Genomic DNA, 21,036 nt, shown 5'->3' on the forward strand with positions numbered 1-21,036 from the left:
AAGGGCACTGAGGGCAGAGGGGAGAGAGGGGGCACTGCAGGCCAACTGTCAGCAATATAAGCTGCCCAGCAACTAAGAAAACAAATCTCTCTTAGACCCCCATTTTGTTGGAAGACCCAGATCCACATGTATGTATCAAGGGGAAAATATATGTACAACTAATTACCACAATAAGAGAGTACAATAGACGATATGAAAGGTAGAGAAAAAATATTTTAGTGATCAGAAAAAAAAAAGAGATCTAGTCTAACTGGGTGGTCAGGGAAATCTGCACAGCAGAAATGGACTTTCTTCTGGGCTTGGAAGAATGGGGGGATTTTGAAAGGTACAGGTCACGTGGGTTGAGGAATGGCTTCAGGCCCCTCTGGAGACTGGAGGAGTAGGTCCCTTGTGTCAGGACAGACCTCAGTCCTCCTGGGGCCTCCATCCAGCCTTGGTCAAGTCCCTGAGGCCCCATCCTGACTCACCTGTTCTTTCCCTTTCCTTTCACCAGTCACATGATCCATGAGTGACCGCCGCATGGAAGAGATGTCTGACACTCACATTCACAGCAGTCCTCTCCTGCCAGAGCCTCTTTCCAGCAGACACAAACTCTATGAGTCAGAGCTTACCAGCCCTAGCTGGCCCTCAAGCCCCCAGGATACACATCCGGCTCTGCCCCTCCTGGAAATGCCTGAAGAAAAGGTGAGGAACGTCCCTCCCAGGGTGTTTCCCAGGTGGATAGTAGGAGAAAGAGTGTAGAAAGATGCTGCCTCCCAGCACATGTGACCTAATGCCATGGAAGTGTCGCCGCTGGGGAGATTCTGCCCCCCATACGTGCTCACACCCACAAGCAGCCCTACTTGGCCTTAGATGGAAAATGTGGCTCTGTGTGCGACATGATTTTTAAGGACACGTAGAGAATGCACACACACACATACCAGTCTTCCAACCAGTCCCCAAAATCTTTCCCCTTACACCTGCACCCTTGAATTACTCTACTATCTCCAAAAGGAAGCCCTCATTCAAACACAGGCCTTCAACACTCCTTGGACCCAGAAGCACCAAGGCAGCCTGGCTAGCTACAGATTCAGTGGAAGAGAACCCAAGACTGCTTAGGTTTTTTTAACGAGATGTAATTCAGGTACCGTAAAATTCACGCCTTTCAAGTATACATTACAGTTTTTTAGCATATTTACAAAGCTGTGCAAACATCATCATTATCTAATGCCAGAATATTTTTATCACCTCAAAAAGAAAATCCATACTCATTAGCAGTCGGTCCTCATTCCATCCTCCCCCAACCCCTGGCAACCACCAATCTACTTTCTGTCCCTATGGATTTGCCTACTCTGTACATTTCATATAAATGGAATCATATAATTTGTGGCCTTTTGTGGTTGGTTTCATTCATTTAGCATAATGTTTTTGGGTTCTTTCAGTAGATCATTCCTTTTTATGGCCAAATAATATTTCATTGTATGAATATACTGTATTTTATTTATCCATCAGCTGATGGACATTTGGGTTGTTTCTGCTTTGAGGCTGTATAAGTAGTAATCCTACTATAAGCATCTGTGTAGAAGTTTTTGTGTGGACACGTTTCTATTTTTCTTGGGTATATACCTAGAAGTGGTATTTCTGGGTCATATGGTAAGTCTATGTTTAATATTTTAACAAACTGCCAAACTCTTTTTCCAAAGTGGCTGCATTAGTGTATATTCTCACCAGCAATGTGCACATCGTGCCACTACACCTCCTCATCAAAATGTGTTGTTGTCTTTTTTGTTACAGCCTAGGTGAATGTGAAATGGCATCTCATTGTGATTTTGATTAGCATTTCCCTAATGGCAAATGATGTCGAACATCTTTTCATGTTCTTACTGGCCACTTGTATATCTTCTTTGGAAAAATGTCTTTTCACACCTTTTGCCCATTTTTTAAATTGGGTTATTGGTCTTTTTATTGTGGAGTTGTAATCATTCTTTTTATATTCTTGATATTAGACCCTGTCCAGATATATAATTTGCAAATAATTTCTCCCACTCTGTAGGTTATCTTTTCACTTTCTTGATCATGTCCTAGAAGCAGAGTTTTTCATTCTGATTAAGTCCAATTTATCTATTTTTTCTTTGATTGCTTATGCTTTTGGTGTCATATGCAAGAAAACATTTTCTTATCCAAGGTCACAAAGATTTACTCCAATGTTTTAATCTAAGGGTTTTATAGTTTTAGCTCTTACATGTAAGTCTTTTATCCATTTTGAGTTCCCTTCTGTATATGGTATTAAATAGGGGTCCAATTTTAATACTTTACCAAGTGGATGTCCACTTGTCCCAGAATCATTTGTTAAAAAGATTATCCTTCCTCCACTGAATTGTCTTGATATTCCTATCAACAATCAATTGACTATAAATGTATGGGTTTGTTTCTGGACTCTCATTTCTATTGAACTGATTTATATGTTTATCCTTATGGCAATACCACACCACCTTGATCACTGTAGCTTTGCAGTAAGTTTTGAAATCAGAAAGTATGAGTTCTCCAACTTTGTTCTTCTTTTCCAAGATTGTTGTATCTATTCTGAGATCCTTAAATTTCCATATGAATTTTAGGATGCAACTTTCAATTTCTGAAAAAAAATAAAAAGGCAACTGGCATTTTGATAGGGATTGTGTTAAATCTATAGATCAATTTGGAGAATATTGTCATCTTAACAATATTAAGTCTTTCAGTCCTTGGACATAGGATATCTTTCCTTTTATTGAGTCTTTAATTTCTTTCAATGATGTTTCGTAGTTTTTAAGTGTACAGTCTTGCACCTCTTTTGTTAAATTCATTCCAAAATATTTGATTCTTTTTCATGCTGCATAAATAGAATTGTTTTCTTAATCTTATTTTTCAATTGTTCATTGCCAATGTATAAAAATAAATTTGTTTTGTATATTGGTTGTCTATCCTGCAAACTTGCTGAACTCATTCATTATCTCTAATAGTTTTTTGTAGATTCCTTAAGGATTTTATGTATAAAAGGATGTTCCATCTTCAAATAGAGATAGTTTAAATTCTTTCTTTCCAATATGGGTCCCTTTTGTCTGTTTTTTTCTTACCTAATTCCTCTGGCTAGAACTTCCAGTACAATGTTGAATAGTAGTGACAAGAGCACACATCTTTCTCTTGTTCCTGATCTTAGAGGGAAAGCATCCAGTCTTTCACCATTAAGTTTGATATTAGCTGTGGGTTTTTATTATTAGGTTGAGGAACTTCCTTTCTATTCCTAGTCTGTTGATTGTTTTTTATCAGGAAAGGTTGCTTAATTTTTCAAATGTTTTTTCTGTTTATCAAGATAACCATGTGAGTTTTTTTCTTTATTCTATTAAACAATCTGTTGATAGTTTTTATAGGTTGAAACAGTCTCAAATTCTTAGAATTCTCTTTTGGTCATAATCTTTTTTATATTCTGCTTGGATTTGTTTTGCTAGTATTTTGTTAAGGATTTTTGCATCTATATTCATAAAGCATATTGGTCTATAGTTTTCTTTCTTGTGATTACTTTGTCTGGTATTGATATCAGGATAATAGTAGCCTCATAGAATGTGTTAAGAAGTGTTCCCTTCTCTTCTACTCCTTAGAAGATATTGGTATTAATTCTTTAAACATTTGGTGCAATTCACAAGTGAAGCCACCAGGACTTGGGGTTTTGTGGGAAATTTTGGTTTGGTTTGGTTTGGTTTTTAACTAATTCAGTTGCTTTACTTTGTTATGAGTCAATTCAGATTTTCTATTTCTTCCTGAGTCAGTTTTGGTAGTTTGTGGCTTTCTAAGAATTTATACAGTTCATCTAGGTTATCTAATTTATTAGCATACAATTATTAATTTCTTTATAATCCACTTCCTTATAATTTTTTCTTTAAGGTTGGTAGTAATGCACCCTCTTTCATTTCTGATTCTAGTTATTTCAATCTGCTCTTTTTTTTCTTTGTAAAACTAGTTAAAAGTTTGTCAATTTTGATCTTTCCAAAGAACGAACTTTTCCTTCCTTCTACTTGCTTTGGATTTAATTCTCTGTTATTTTTCTAGTTTCTTAAAGTGAAAGGTTAGGTTGTTGAGATATTTCTTCTTTTTTAACATAGGTATTTATATTTACAAATTTCACTCTACTCAGTGATTTAGCTGCATCCCATAAGTTTTGGTGTGTTGTGGTTTTGTTTTCATTCATCTCAATGAATGAAATATTTTCCAATTTCTCTTCTGATTTCCTCTCTGATCCATGGATTATTTAGGAGTGTGTTGTTTAATTTCCACATATTTTCCAAATATCCTTCTATGTTTGATTTCTGATTTCACTCCATTGTGACCAGAGAACATATTGTGAATGATTTCAATCCCTTTACTGATATTTTTATCAGTAAAAATGTTTCACTTATTTATGGCCTAGTATGGTCTATATTGGAGAAGGTTCCATGTGCACTATAAAAGGTATATTCTGCTATTGCTGGGTGAAGTGTTCTATAGATATGTATTAGGTCTAGTTAGTTTATAGTGTTGTTCAAGTCTTCTATTTCCTTGATCTTCTGTCTAGTTATTCTATCCATTTTTTCAAGTGGAGTATAGAAGTCTCCAATTATTATTATTGAGTTGACTTTTCCTCCCTTCAATTCTGCCAACTTCTGCTTCATGTATTTTGGGGCTTTGTTAGGCATGTTAGTGTTTATAATTCTTATATCTTCTTCATAGATTGATCCTTTTATCATTAAAATTGTTTTTCTTACTCTCTAGTAACAATTTTTGTCTTAGCAAAAGGTTTATTTTGCTGATCTTAGTATAGTCACTCCAGCTTTTTTTTTTGGTAACGGTTTGCACAATATTATCTTTTTCCATCCTTACAATCTATTTACATATTTGAATATAAATTGTGTCTCTTGTAGACAATATATAGTTGTATAACTTTTTAAATTCCATTCTGCCAATCTCTGTCTTTTAATTGAATTGTGAATCCATTTATATTTAATTTAGTTACTGATAAGGTAGGATTTATGCCTGCCATTTTGCTATTTGTTTTCTATGTCTTTTTTCTGTTTCTCTATTATTTCACTATGCCATCTTTTGTCTTAAACAGATATTTTCTAGTGTATCATTTTAATTCTTCTGTCATTGTTTTCTATATGTTTCTAGTTATTTTCTGAGTAGTTGCCCTGGATATTACAACTAAACATCTTAATTTATAACATTCTAGCTTGGATTAAAACCAACTTAATTACAATATTATCCAAAAGCTGTGTTCCTATGTAGCTCTATCCCCACCTCCTTTGTGCTGTTACTGTCATACAAATTATATCTTTATACACTGTATGCCCACCAACACAGACTTACAATTATTTTATGAAGTTGTCTTTACATCAGAAGGGGAAGAAGAGAATTACCAAAAATACATTTATACTGTCTATTGTATTTACCTATGTAGTTACCTTTACCAATGCTCTTTATTTCTTCTTGAGATACTAGTGTCCTTCTTAATGTCCTTTCATATCAGCCTGAAGGACTCATTTTAATATTTCTCATAGGCAGGTCTACTAGCAATAAATTCTCTCAGTTTTCATTTATCTCAGAATGTGTTAATTTCTCCTTCATTTTTAAAAATCTGTTTTGCTGAATATAGAATTCTTGATTGACAGTCTTTCTTTCAGCACTTTCAATATGTCATTCCACTGCCTTCAGACTTCCATGGTTTCTGAAATTGGGTGTTAATTCTATCGAGGATTTCTTGTACGTAATGACTTGATTCACTCTTGCTGCTTTCAAGAGTCTATACAAAATTACTCTTGTCTTTGACTTTTCATAGTTTATGATATGTCTAGGTGAAGATCTCTTTGAGTTTATCCTACTGGAAGTTTGTTGAGCTACTTTGATGTGTCTATTACTGATTTTCATCAAATTTGGGAAGTTGTCCAATATTCCTGCCCCTTTCTCTCTCCTTCCCTTCTGGAATGCCCATTATGCATATGGTGGTACACTTGATGGGTCCCACAGGTCTCTGAGGCTATGTTCATTTTTCATCTTTCTGTTTTCTTTCTGTTCCTCAGATTGGATAATCTCAATTGACTTGCCTTTAGGTTTTCTGATTCTTTCTTTTTTGTTGTTTTTTTTGTTGTTTTTTTTTGCGGTACGCAGGCCTCTCACTGTTGTAGTCTCTCCCGTTGTGGAGCACAGGCTCCGGACGCGCAGGCTCAGCAGCCATGGCTCACGGGCCCAGCTGCTCCGCGGCATGTGGGATCTTCCTGGACCGGGGCACGAACCCATGTCCCCTGCATCGGCAGGCGGACTCTCAACCACTGCTCCACCAGGGAAGCCCTGATTCTTTCTTCTAAGTGCTCCAAGCTGCTGTTGAGCTCCTCTAACAAATTTTTCATTTCCATTTTTATACCTTTCAACTTCAGGATTTCTATTTGTTTCTTTTTTATAATTTCCTCTTTATTGATAATCTCTATTTAGTGAGATTGTTCTCATATTTCTCATACTCTCCTTTAGTTTTTAAACATGGTTTTCTTTTGTTCCCTGATGATATTTTAAGGTGATTTTAAATCTTTGTTTAATAAGTCTGGCCTTCCTCAGGGACAGTTCCTATTGATTGCTTTATTTCCCTTGTCTCATACTTTCTCGTTTCTTTGCATGTCTCATAATTGTTTGTTAAAAAACTGGATGTCTTAAATAATGTGACAACTCTGAAAATCAGATTCTTCCCTCTCCCCAGGTTTTGTCGTTGCTGGCTTGTTTGTTTAATGGCTTGTCTGGACTAGTTCTGGAAAGTCTTTATTTTTTTGTCATTTGTAGCCACTGAAATCTCTGCTCAGTCAGCTTAAAGTTTAGCTAATTATTGGCCAGAGATTTCCTTAAATGCCTGGGATCAGTAAGCTTCTCAGTCTTTGCCAAGGAGAGCTGTCTGTGTGTTGGGGCATCTTCAACACTCACCTAGGCAGTTTTCAACTCCACCTAGCCTTTAATTTCTGCTTTCATAGAGATTCAAACTAAGCCAGAGGTGAGAGCTTAGGGCATTCTCAGGTCTTTCTTGAGCATACATACTGTCCTGGGCATGTGCAAGCCCTACACATGCATGAGGTGTTCTAGATTCACAGCAATATGCCCAAGGCTTTTAAAGCCCCCTTTGGATGTCTCATTCCCCAGTTTTTCCTTTTAAGCTTTTTGATGAGCTTCTTGTTTTCCTCAATTGTTATCCACCACCTCCAGCACATTTTTTTCCAATGTTCTCATTGCCTTAATGGAGGAGAGAATTTGAGGAGGTCCTTACTTCACCATTTCTACTGACATCTTCAAGACATTTAAGTTTTGATGCAGTGATGAGGTTAGAGAAAGCTGTAGACCATCAGTATACAATAGTAACGTAATATGAGCCACACATGTAAGTTTAAATTTATATTAACTACATTTTAAAAAGTAAAAAGAAAAAGAAGCAGGTGAAATTAATTTATTTTTTATTTAAGTATGGTTGATTTACAATGTTGTGTTAGTTTCAGATATACAGCATAGTGATTCTGTTATATATATAACTATATATATATTATTGTTCAGTTTTATATATATATATACATATATATATATATGTATATATATATATGTTCTTTTTCAGATTCTTTTCCCTTATAGGTTATTACAAAATATTGAGTGTAGTTCTCTGTGCTATATAGTAGGTCCTTGTTGGTTATCTATTTTATACATAGTAATGTATATATGTTAATCCAAACTAACCATCCCTCCCCCTACTTCCCCCTTGGTAACCGTAAGTCTATTTTCTAAGTCTATGAGTCTATTTCTGTTTTGTATATAAGTTCCTTTGCATTATTTTTTCTTTCGATTCCACATATGAGCAATATCATATTTTGTCTCTCTCTGACTGACTTACCTCATCTAGTATGATAATCTCAAGGTCCATCCATGTTGCTGCAATTGGTATTATTTCATTCTTTCTTATGGCTGAGTAATATTCCATTGTATAAATATACCACATCTTCTTTGTCTATTCATCTGTTGATGGACACTTAGGTTGCTTCCATGTCTTGGCTATTGTAAATAGTGCTGCAATGAACATTGGGGTGCATGTATCTTTTTGAATTATGCTTTTCCCCGTATATATGCCTAGGATTGGGATTGAAGGATCATATGGCAGCTCTATTTTTAGTTTTTTCAGGAACCTCCATGCTGTTCTCCATAGTGGCTGCACCAATTTACATTCCCACCAACAGTGTATGAGGGCTCCCTTTTCTCAACACCCTCTCCAACATTTATTATTTGTAGACTTTTTGATGATGGCCATTCTGACTGGTATGAGGTGATACCTCATTGTAGTTTTCATTTGCATTTCTCTTATAATTAGTGATGTTGAGCATATTTTATGTACCTTTTGGCTATCTGTATTAATCAGGTGAAATTAATTTTAATAATATATTTTATTTAGCCTAATATATATAAATACATCTATTATTATTTTAATATTTAATCAATATAATGTATCACTGAGATCTTTTACACATTCTTTTTTCATACTAAACCTTCAAAACCTACTTCGAGCACATCTCAGTTCAGATTAGCCACATTTTAAGTGCCAAGAGCCATATGGATACTATATTGGAAAGCACAGTTTTAGAGCAAGGAGTCCTGACCCAGGCATCCATAGACAAGATTGACGGGGGTATGAACTTGGATGGAAAAACTAATTTATCTTTATTTTCACTAACCTCCAATGAACTTTAGCATTTACTTCAATTATAAATATAAGCAAAGAACAACAGCCGTATTAGTAGTACCTGAGATTTTTGTCATTGTCACATGATTGGGTTCCCCGAGAAAGCTGACTCTGAGATGGAGAGTTGGATGTAAGAAGTTTACTGGAGTGTATCCTTGGGGTCAATACTTGTAGAGAAGTAAAGGCAGCAGAATTAGGCAGAAGTTGGGCTGTGATGCAGTCACAATAAAGGCCTCAGGTGAGCCTACGGTGAGTTCTGGAGCTAGAATGGCCCTATAGAGTTGTCCTGAGTTGTTATCCCCCATAGTCACTCATCAATGCTTTAAAATTGTAATTGGTGCCCCTATATGCATAACAGGTTTTTTTTAATACTGTGATAACTGCATTTCAATATAATTGGTTTTCATTGCAATCTTATTTATTTTATTCATTTACAAACATTCTGGAAGGAAGCCCACAGGCCTACCAAACTGCCAAAGGGGATCCATGGCACAAAAAGTTAAGAACCCTGCTATGAGGAACGTGTAGAAGTCCTGGGAAGAGCAGGCCTGCGTGGGGCACTCTAGACAGCATTGCACAATGGACATTTATTTGTCTCATGATCCTCTACCTTTATCAAAAAATCTGACAATCTTCCCTACCCACAAATGCCCCTGCTCTCAAAAAGCTATATTATTTGATGTTTTGTCATGGCTTCTCCTTGAAGGATCTTCGGTCATCCAGCGAAGAAAGCCACATTGTGAAGATTGAAAAACCCAATGAAAAGGGTAGAAGAAGAGAAAGTGGGGCAGCCCCTCAGGGCTCTTTGGGCCAAGGGGGCATCAGCCTCTTTCAAGCTGTGGGCTACCTCACAGGCGAGATGAAGGAATGCAGGAACTGGCTGAAAGGTAGGCCAATGGCCAGGGCAGAAGCAGCCAGGCCAGGCCAGAGAGCCAGCCCTCCCTCTGGCTTGGACTAAGGAAGCTGCTCCCACACTCATCAATGGCAGGGCCCCCACATTTGAGGTCCTCCAGCTCAGGGCTGGCTCTGGGTGGCCGTAATGTACCCTACTACCTGAATTCCCATGGTTTCAAAATTCAGTGCATTCCACTGATTTTAGTTCTTTGCAAATTCTTCACTCCTACATGGAACAGATATAGGACAACCACATTAGCAACGTAGAAGCCATTTTCAAACAAACTGAATGGTCATTCCTTCACTTATTCCACAGTCATTTTCTATGTGCCAAGAAAATATTGGCCTCAGCCTCCCCAATGTTCCAGATTCTTCCCTTTTAACATCATTCTTCTCCTAGTTTCCCTAAACTAAATGTTGCAACAAATATACCTAACCTACCCTCCCCCACTTGCCCCCCACTTGTATATATTGTCCTGGAAACCAAACCAGAGAATGAGACAGAATGCATGTCAATACTCAATGTCAATACATAACTCAATGCTGATTTCACAGCTGGGCTAAAATCATTTCTTTCCAAGCCTTTTTTTCTCCAGACTGTATTCTTTGCTGCTCAGATACCAGCCCTCAACTGAGTCATACAGTTCTACACAAAAAGAGTTTCCTTCCCTCCCCACCTCTTCCTTTGGACCAATAAATTTCCCTTGGAATGTTCCTGGGGCTTCCTTACCAACCAAGGCGATGGCTGGAATAGCGTTAAATTGGTCTCAGCATGGTGCCTCAGTCTGTATGGCAAAACTGACACCACTGTGGACTGATTGTCAGGCCACGCAGAGATTCCGGCTGGGCGCCAGACTGAATGAGGGAAAATGTCCTGGCTAGTGCATCCCTGTCTGCCTTGGTTGCCTCGCCAACCAGTGGTCCAGCAGGGAAGCACAGGCTGATCCCTGCTGATGACTCTGCTTATCTCTTTCAGATAAGCCCCTGGCCTTCCAGTTCACAGACTGGGTTCTGAGGGGGGCCGCTCAGGTGATGTTCGTCAACAACCCTCTCAGCGGGCTCATCATCTTCATAGGGCTCCTGATCCAGAATCCCTGGTGGACAATTGCTGGGGGTCTGGGGACAGTGGTGTCAACTTTAACTGCCCTTGTCTTGAGCCAGGACAGGTGAGTTCCTCTCTCTGAGGGTCTTGGGTTCTTGGGATAGACAGGTGGAGAAGTGTTTACTTGAGTGACCTTATCCTAGTATCAGCCAACCACAGTCTCCTGAGTATCAGCTTTAAACATGTCACTGGAGTTCTTTACACAGTTAAACTTCTCCTAAGTTCACAACAAGTGACAGTACCAGGCTCCATCTGACTGTAGAGACTTCTGGAAACACTCCCTCAAAGGCAGGTGCAGAGGAACACTTAAGCTGCTCTTCCTTCATGGAGCCTACAATCTAGTTGAGGGAGATAAGACTAACAGATAAGAAAAGTCTCAGAATAATACAAGACAGTATATACTGGAGAGCTCAGAGAAGGCAGACCTCATTAAGTGTTGGGAAGTTTAGAGAGGGCAGCCTTGATCTAGTAACATTGATGTAGGAGAGAGGAAGGCGAGAGGAGAGGGCAGTGAGGGCGTGGGGGGGTGGCATGGAGAAGGGAACAACAGGAGCTGAAAGGGGGCAGGTTGGGTCGGGGGGTGGGGGTCAGCTCTGCACCGGTGGTCACAAAGCCCAGTAACAACAACAAGCGCATTTTAGAGAACGGGACCATTTCCTCAGACTTTGCCATATGTTATTCCAATGGTTCCCAAACTTTCCTGATGGCCAGGAACACCTGGACTGATTGTTAAGAAATGTAGTTTCTTAGCACCGCCCCAGTCCCCCTCCCTCCCAGAGATATTCCCATTCAGTGGATCTGGAGGTGGGCGGTGTTTTAAACAAGATTCTCCTGGGTAGTTCTGATGATCAGAGAGGTCTGGGAATGCCCAGAGTCTCAGGTTTTTTTAAATTTGGCAGTCACCACTTCATTTGTAGATCATGAATTTTTAAAAACAGGATTTTTTAAATTAAAATAGTACAGTAAAATAAAACAGATTAGAGTAATCCATATGTAGTAAAGGTAAATATTATTTTGTGAAATTTTTGTTTCAATCATGTTGGGTGTGTGTGGGGGTGGTGAGAGAGAGAGAGAAACTGGGCCATACTATAAAATATGAACACATTCCTTCCTTACCATGGGGTACTGTAAAAATATTGAAAAACACTGTCGTGCCTTGTTACCTGTGATTCTTCCTGCCACTTCACAAGGCAGACAGTGAAGGTAAGAGGGTCCACATTTTGCAAGTGAGAGAAAGAAGGCTAGGAGGAGTAAGGTGCTCACGGAAGGAGCCACAGCCAGTGGATGGCAGGGTTCAGGCTTGGACATGTGACCTGCGTCTTCTAGGCTGGAGGTCAGTGCTCTCCCTGGCACGTGGACAGAGTGGACGGCAGATCCGGGGGCCCCTGGTGACCCCAGAGCCTGGGGAGTGATCCGAGTTGCTTGTGTTATAACCAACGCTGCACTCCTCCAGCCCCCCTGACATTCCAGCTCCACCAAGGCACAGGCGTGGGTTGACTTGTCTCCCATGAGAAGTGTCAGTGCCCCTCTAAGGTGGCCTTGGGGGACCACGCCAATTCTAGCTGGGAGACCATACGAGATCAGATGAATAAGAGGCTGAATTCTTTGGGGTGTAGGTCTGGTAGGTGACAGAAGAAATGGGCTCCAGCCAAGATTTGTGTCTCTGTTTCAAGCAGTGGGTTCCCTATTCCTTGCTGCCACTCACCTACAGCCTCACGGAGAGCTGGCATAGAAATGGCCTCCAACAGGATCAGCTCTTGTCCTACTGTTCCATCACTGTTCGCCAAAACTGCGCTGAGGTGAACTCCATCCAGCCCACCTACAGGTCACCTTCAAGAAGCCTGTGTCCCTTCCTGCTCTGACAGTCTAATTCGCCAACTTCCCTCCTGACCATAATCCACTGGAAAACTTGCCAAGCCATTCAAAGAGCTGCTCCATGGACTCTTTCTTTGCTCCCAGTTTTATGAGGGAAACACACACACATTCCCTGCCTAATCTTCCCAAATATCTTGATTAAGAATCTAAGACAAGTGTGCATTAGCTAAAGACCCAGTCCCTCAGCTTGGTTTCCAAAGCCTTCTCTGATGGGTCCCACCCAACCTACCATGTAGCATCACACTCTTCCCAACTGAGCACTTTTGCTTCAGCCTAACTAATCCTACCCTTCCTTCAAATCCCTCCTCCGCCAGGGAGCCACCCCTGACTACCCCAGTGCTCTCTGAACCTTCCTTTCTCTCTGAAAAACCACACACACACACACCCTTTCCCCGTGACACACCTCAGGTTTCTCTTAGATTTCCCTCTATATAAAGCAGTCTAGACTCCCCTGAGAAGCAAAGGGGAGCTTAGACACAAAGTGCATTATTTAATTCTAGATCAGTAAGGGTAATCAAGGTGTGTGTGTGTGTGTGTGTGTGTGTGTGTGTGTGTGTGTGTGATCTAGAAATGTGCCGGCAGCTGTGTGACTACCCTATATTCATTGACTAAGCTGACTTTTTTCTGTGAGCAGCAGGAGGAACAGACCCAGTAAGTGCCAACAAATTCACACGGTACCTCTGTTTTCAACCCCAGGACCACCATCGCCTCGGGTCTCCATGGGTACAATGGGATGCTGGTGGGAATGCTGATAGCTGTGTTCTCCGAGAAGTTAGACTATTACTGGTGGCTTCTGCTTCCTGTGACCTTCACAGCCATGTCCTGGTGAGGCACCTCCTTCTTTCCACTCTCGGACCTACAGGGCCCCAAGGTGCTGTGTCTGACAATGTTGTGGGGCCCAGTGTCTTCATAGTCAACCTGGTTTGTCTCTATCTTGCAAGAGTCCCTGAGTTGAGTTGCAACAGAAGAGGATCATTTTGAGTTTGGAATAACACGGACCTTTCAAAGAGCAAATGTTACATTTTTTTTTTTTTTGCGGTACGCAGGCCTCTCACTGTTGTGGCCTCTCCTGTTGCGGAGCACAGGCTCCGGACGCGCAGGCTCAGTGGCCATGGCTCACGGGCCCAGCCGCTCCACAGCATGTGGGATCTTCCCGGACTGGGGCACGAACCCGTGTCCCCTGCATCAGCAGGCGGACGTTCAACCACTGCGCCACCAGGGAAGATTTTTTTTTTTTTTTTTTTTTTACTGCTACATTTTTTTTTTTTTTTAAACTGTGCTGACAACCTCCTCTGAATGATAGGCTTAGTAATAAAGGTTAACATTTACTGAGTATTTTCTACATGCCAGGCACAGTGCTAGGCAAGGGAGGACTATTACTGTCCCCAATTTACAGAAGGGAAGGCTAAGGCATGCAGAGGCTATGCAACCTGCCCCAGATGATGAACCCAGAGTCTGCACTATTCAACTCCAGCCTACATGGGAATCGTCTATCCCATGGCCTAACCAAGACCCAAAAGCTGAAACTCACTTGTGATAGAATCAAAGAGCTTTCTTGAAACAAAATGTCTATATTTAAAGCATAGAATCTTTGAACAAGAAGCATCAGTTGAGGTCTTGCTGTGCATTTGCCTCATTTTTCAGAAGGAATAAAAGTCAAGATGAAGGTGTTAGCAACAAATAGGCCTCTTACATATGTAATGTTCAGCTCACTTGAACCTACAGTGGTTCCTATAGCGTTCCTGTAGGTTCCTATAGGTTCCCAACCTATAGCGTCAAGGGGTCTGGTCGCACCCACTGTCACATGGTAGCAGGAAGCCTGAGGGGAGCCCATGTCCCCCAACCCCCTGAACTCTACCACTCTCTGACATGTCGACTGATTTTTAACATCTTTCTTTGGTTTCAAAGTCTGGAGTTACTAAAAACAGTTAGTTTAATTTAGTTTAAGTGCTGTTCCATTACTTTTTAGGAGTGTTTGCAAATAAATTACTACATTAAGCATTCTGGGCAATTTACATTTCTTCTTAGGATTTCTTCGTTAATCTATCAAGACAAAATGCTAACACAGTCATTTCTGTGGGGATTTCCTTAATGTCCCCCACACGCCACGCCTGAGGAGGAGGAGAACTTGTCTTCATTTGCATACATTTGGTTTATAACTACATAGATTAAGCCCCTCAGACACAGTGCACTGGGTGGCAGTGTGTCTGCCGTGCCCCCATCCCCACCCTCACTTCCCAATTTAAAGTGAAAAAAAAAAAAAAAGAAAAAAACATTGGGCCCCTACGCTGGCTGAGCTCTGTGCTACTATCCGGGCACTTCATGAATCCACTCACACAATCCTGGAAACCCAATCCACAGCGTAGGTACTAAGTAGTGCTGGAGTTATCCAACAAACAAAAATTTGCTGAGGGCCTGCTACGTGCAGAGACTATTCTAGATGTCGGGGAGAGCTGTGAGCAAGAGAAAGTCTCCATCCTCTGGGAGCTGACATTCTTCTTGGCAAAGATAGAAATAAACTCATCAATTGTTCAGTAAAATGATCGTTTCAAGATATGATATGTGCTTTGAGGAAAGCAAAATGGAGCAAATGGGACAAAGAGTGATCCCAGACTTGGGTGGTCAGGGAAGACCACTTGGAAGAGGAGACATCTGAACTGTCACCTAAATAAGAAAGTACCTGCCATCTGAAGATCTGGGTGAAGTATATTGCAGGCAGAACCAGTGGCATATGCAAAGACACCTACTGGAGAAGTATGATGTGTTCAAGAAACAAGACCAGAGGGGCTGAAGCCCAGTGAATGAAGGAGGGGTGGCAGGAGGTGAGGGCAGAAGTAGATGATGGCCAAGGCCCATACACCTTGTGGATCTAGTAAGCCTTTCTTTTAATTGAAATACACTTGCTGTACAACGTTATATAAGTTATAGGTGTATAATATAGTGATTCACAGTTTTTAAAGATTACACTCCATTTATAGTTATTATAAGATTGGTTATATTCCCCGTATTGTACAATATATCCTTGTAGCTTATTTTGTACCTAATAGTTTGTACTGCTCCAGTAAGCCTCTTGAGTTTTACAACTGTGATGAGAAGCAGTTAAAGGGTTTTAAGCAGAGGAGTGACAGGATGTGGTTTAAATTTAAACAAATCACTCTGCTGGTAGTGTGGAGAATGGATTTTAGCTGGAGTGGGAGTGGATGCTAGAAGCATAGTTAGGTCTGCTGCAATAACCCACAGAGGACAGGAATGCTTTAACCAGGGTGATGTCCATGAAGGTGAAGAGAAGTGGTTGGGCTTGGGGTATATTTTAAGGAAGGTAGTTGGCAGGACTTTCTGGGAGGCTGTGGAGTTTGGGGGTGGGGGTGAAGGAAGACTCGGTGCACTCCTATAATTTGCCTGAGCACCTGGGTTGATGGAGGAGACGGAAAGAAAAACCAGTTGATGGTGAGGGACAGGACACACGTCAAGAGTTCTGTCTGGACATATTAAACTTCAGCATTCTGAGTAGAGATGCTGAGAAAGAAATTGGATGTGCAAATCTGGAACTTAGTGATTTGGTCAAGATTAGGAAGGCAGAAGCATATGGAAGATATTTCATCCTTGAAACTAAAGGTTATCACCCAGGAGGAGAGGATTCCAAAAGAGAAGATCCAAGACAGAGCTGTAGGATCTTCCAAGATTTAGATGCCTGGCAGAAGAGTGGAAGAACAACTGAAGGGGACTTGAGAAGGATAAGCTAGAGAAGCAACTAAGTGCAGTGTCGTGGTAGCCCTGACAGAAAGTGTTTCGATCCAGGCGGAGGATCCAACTGTCAAATGAAAGGGGCAGAGAATGACCACGGCAAGAGAGATGTCATCGGTGAACTGGACAAAAGCCATTTCTGTGGTGTGGGGAGAACATCCACCTGACTGGAGTGGGTTTAGGAAAGAATGGGAGTAGAAAAATTGGGGACAACAAAGATAGACAAGTTTTGAAGAGTATTGTTGTGCAGGGGGCAGAGAAAAGGGGCAATATTTGGAGCAGAAATAAGAAAGGGGGAGGATTTTTAAGGTAGAACGTACTAGAACACATTATGTATTTATGAGAGTGACCTGGAGAAAAAGGAGAGGTTGAAGCTGCAGGAGAGAAAGGAGAGAATTGCCAAGAATGAAGTCTTTGAGAGACTGGATCCCAAAGTACAAGGAAAAGAATTGGCCTGATAAGGGAGCAAGGACATTTCCATTATACGAAAAAGGCAGAGAGGAAGAGTATGTGAGAACAAAGCAGTCGGAGTATGAATCTTATGGTCGGGAAAATGAAGCATTTCTCATCTTGTCATTTCTGTTTTCTTAGTGGCGTAAAGCAAGGTGGTTAGCTGAAACTAAAGGGAAGCAGAAAGTGAAGAACTGAGAAAGGAGAAAATGCAAAATTGTTGTCTCAGCAAGTTGGAGAGTTAATTTGCTAGGGACGTATAGTAGGGATTTCAGGCAGTCTTAAATGCCCAATTGAGATTCATCGTACTTAATTAAAAGTGAGCCAATCAACTGCATCACATGAGTTCAAGTTTTGTCCTGCAGCTCACTGCTTGTGGGAGATGTAGAGTGTCGGGTGCCAGGTGGATGGCCCTTTCAGAGGAAACTGAGGCTAAGGAAGGTTAATTTCCTAACGCAGCTCACTCAGCCTGTAAGTGTAGGAGTTAGGATTTGCACCTCGTTCCATCTTTCTCCAGAATCCACTCTCTCCCCAAGGAAGACACCAGGAAGACAGAGGACACAGTCAACTGAAGGTTTCATTTTCACATGGTGGCTCCTAGCATAATTCCAAGTACTTCAGCTGAATTGCTATATTCGTAGCAGCCTCCTCTTAGAAGGTTATCTAAAGCATACAGTCTAAATGTTATCACAGCCCACGATACGTTGTGATGTACATTGTAATGATCCAAAGGCAATACATGACATTTTGTAAGGATAAGATTTTGTTTAGTTTTCTTGGTTTAAGAAACAAGGAAATATATAAATTATTTTATAACATTTTCTATTGAAAACAAGTTATAAGACTTTTAAGTTTTGTTTCCCAAAGATGTAGACTTATATTGAACACCTTATTTCCAGTCCCAGGTAAATGGACCACTCGAGTCTCAAGGGAGCCAGGAATGGCTGTGCCAAGGAGAGGGGATACAGAGCTGACTAGACAGTATAGACTGAAGGATGAGCACAGCGATTAATCCTTTGTCCCTTCCATCTCCAGCCCTGTCTTTTCTAGTGCCTTGAGTTCCATCTTCAGCAAGTGGGACCTCCCGGTCTTCACACTGCCCTTCAACATCACAGTGACCCTGTACTTGGCGGCCACGGGCCACTACAACCTCTTCTTCCCCACGACGCTGGTGGAGCCCGTGTCTTCAGTGCCGAACATCACCTGGTCAGAGATTGAGATGTCTTTGGTAAGTCACCAGTGGCAGGTGTGTGGGGCCTTGTTTCCACTGCAGACCGTCTCACTCACCACTTTGTGGATTACTCAGGCTCTCATCTTCTCTAGATGCACCTCCAGCAGATGATGGGTCTTAGCAGAGAGGAGGGCAGGAAACGGTCACTGCCACCTCCATATGTTCTTTCAATAAACCCCTACTGAGGACCTTATCAGACACTGGGAATACATGGAGAACAAAACATCATCCCTGCCTTCATGACGCCTACACTCTGCACAGGGAAACAGATAATAAACAAGTTTACAGATAAAGGTTAAGTTGACAAGACAGAACGGTGGGATTAAGGGGAAAATATTAAATAAAACAGATAGTTGGGTGAAGGGTCAGGACACTAAAATAATGTTTAAAATTAAGATTTTAAAGATATTATCAATAGAAGATGGGGTTAAATTTTTGTTTATTTTCCATATCAGCGGTTCTCAAGCAGGAGTGATTTTTGCCCTCCTGGGGAAGGCAAATGTCTGCAGAAATGTTATAATTATCAAGACTGGGGAGAAAGGGTGCCACTGGCATCCAGCGGGTAGAGGCGAGGGATGCTGCTAGATATCCCACAATGCACAGGTCAGCCCCTGTCCCACAGCAAAGAATTAACCAGCCCAAAATTTCAGCAATTCCAAAGTTGAGAAACCCTGCTTTATATTCTATCACACATGTACATATTCATTTATTCTACTGATCTCTAGACATCAGAGATCAAGGGATATAATAAAAACCTAACATAAGATTAGATATATAGAATCGTAAAATTTTGCCTTTGTTAATGAATATAGAGATAGCTAACAGCTTACACTAAAGCAAGTTTATTATGTATCAGACACTGTTCCAAGCCCTTAGCTTACTAACTCATTTAACCCTCATCATAACCCAATGCTGTAAGTTCTATCATCATCCCCTTTCACAGACGGGAAAACCAAGGCACAGAGAGGGTTAGATCCCTGAGGTCAAACTGTAGCTAGTGCCTCAAATATTGTTCACAAAATCTGATTTCTGAGCCCTCCCCCCGCAGCCAAGTCCTTTGTCTAGATGTGCTTAAACCTCTGGGTGGCCCTGGTGCCGGGCAGACACCAGGTGGGGTGGACAGCACAGGCCCTGCAGCGTCAGCCAAACTCCGAGCCTGAACCTGTCAGAAAAGGAAAGGCTCCCCTGCCCCTCATGGCAAACACTGCTGCCAGCAATGCCAAACCTTTTTCAAGCTTTTGTCTTTTTAAAAGGTTTACCTGAGGCTGAGGTTAGAATGGGATCAGAGGCAGGATTAGGGCCTAAATTCAAGACAATGGAAAAGACAGGAAAAGACAGAGCCCTGCATTTAAGCAAAAGCCCACCCTCTCAAATGGAAAACTGCTGGGGTCAGAGCAGGGACAAAACTAATTTTGAATCATCAATGATCAGCCATCTGGCGACTGGACACACACGGCCTCAGGGGCACAACCCGCTATCCCTGAGCCCTAGGTGTGAGTCTGAGTGACAGCCACAGGGACATGTGGCACTGCCAGAGAGAAAGGGCCACCAAGCCCCCCACCCACCCTGCACGGTGAGGCTGTACTGTCCTGTGCTGAGGGAACCAGAGTGGAGACAGCCATACAGAAGAGGTACCTCTTGTTCATCTTCAAAACAAACAAAGTGGTAGGAGCCAAATCCAGATACCCTGAGGCCCAAGCACACCCTCTGAATTCCCCACCACCACCACTCTGACCACTGGCTCCTTTTCTTCTGCACATCCAGATCTGAGTTTTGAAGAATCAATGCCATTTCCCTCTTTCTCTTCAAAACAATGAGGGGAGTGACTTCTGTTTTGTTTAACCAGCTTGTTGTTGTTACACAAGGATTATCCGGAGTACATAGGAGGCCGGTCCTTAGTAAATTTCCACCGCACACCTGACTGCACTGCGCACCAGAGTATTGGCTGTGGCCCGGAGCACAGCTTGGAGGGACCAGGGCCACCATTCGCCAGGCTGAAATTTGGAAACCGGCAGAGCTTCATTCTAAACGCAGGCTTCACTCCAAAGCAGCTCGTCCCCTCATTCTTCTCATTCTTGCCTGCTTGGGCTTTAAACCTGGGTCCCCAGTTGGGAAGGTGGGAGTCGGATTCCCCGCAGCATCCTGCATTCCTCAGATGTAGGGAAGTCATGGAATATTTACTGAGTAGATTTCCAACCTGTTCCCACTCTGAAGCTGAGCTCCCTGGACTGGTACAAGGGTTTTCAGGGTTTCTTTAAATAAGATGGGGCCCCCACCCTGTGATTCCTTGCAGAAGTCTATAGACTCTGGCCCAAACAGTGCTTGGTGATTAAAAGGCCACCCATTCGGAGACAAGAATGGACATAGTTTAAAAGCTCTCTGGGACTCCTCAAATTCTCTAAAGAAATCATACTGACTCCAGAATTAAGTCAAGTTGTTAAAAAGAACAAAATTTCACCAAAGGGAGAAATGCAATGCACTCCCAACATCTACAGTAGATTGTCTGTAGCTAATCCATTGGTCCCCAAGCTCTGTTGTACATTAGAGTCACCAGAGGCCCCAGCCCTGCCTCCTGACCCCCCACACCAGTTAAAACAGAATGTCTGGGGAGGGGCCAGACATCAACATTTTTTTAAAAGACCTTTAGGTGATTCCAATGTACACAAAGTTTGGAAACCACTGAGCTAACCAACACATATTTATTAAGCACCTATTATGGGCCCAGGTAAAGGAGGCCTGTCCTCAAACAGGTCATGTGAGCTGGTAATGGAGAAAGGAGTTGGCAGAACCTTAAAGCTGGAAGATAGTCGGCTAGGACAGCCTCCCCATCTTACGGAGGAGGCCACCAGAGCCCAGATTAGGAGGCGACATGCCAGCGGTTACACAATGACCTCCTGCAGAGCCCCCTAAAAGCTAGAGCTCTCGGGCTTCCCTGGTGGCGCAGTGGTTGAGAGTCTGCTCGTGAGCCATGGCTGCTGAGCCTGCGCATCTGGAGCCTGTGCT

General features: G+C 41.7%; 1 protein-coding gene across 1 annotated transcript in view; it reads left to right on the forward strand.

Annotated features, from left to right (window-relative positions):
• Nucleotides 1-528: 528 nt before the first annotated feature.
• Nucleotides 529-21,036, forward strand: part of SLC14A2 (solute carrier family 14 member 2) — a gene marked incomplete at both ends in the record, with an annotated part of 54,699 nt that continues 34,191 nt past the window's right edge. Inside the window, 5 exons of the mRNA XM_082668117.1 lie at nt 529-684; nt 9,444-9,624; nt 10,608-10,797; nt 13,305-13,433; nt 17,838-18,030. Of these exons, the coding sequence (XP_082524243.1) occupies nt 529-684; nt 9,444-9,624; nt 10,608-10,797; nt 13,305-13,433; nt 17,838-18,030 (849 nt within the window). The remainder of the gene's footprint in view (nt 685-9,443; nt 9,625-10,607; nt 10,798-13,304; nt 13,434-17,837; nt 18,031-21,036) is intronic.

This window comes from Grampus griseus (assembly GCF_964374135.1).
Source record: "Grampus griseus genome assembly, chromosome: 12".
NCBI classification, from domain to species: domain Eukaryota; kingdom Metazoa; phylum Chordata; class Mammalia; order Artiodactyla; family Delphinidae; genus Grampus; species Grampus griseus.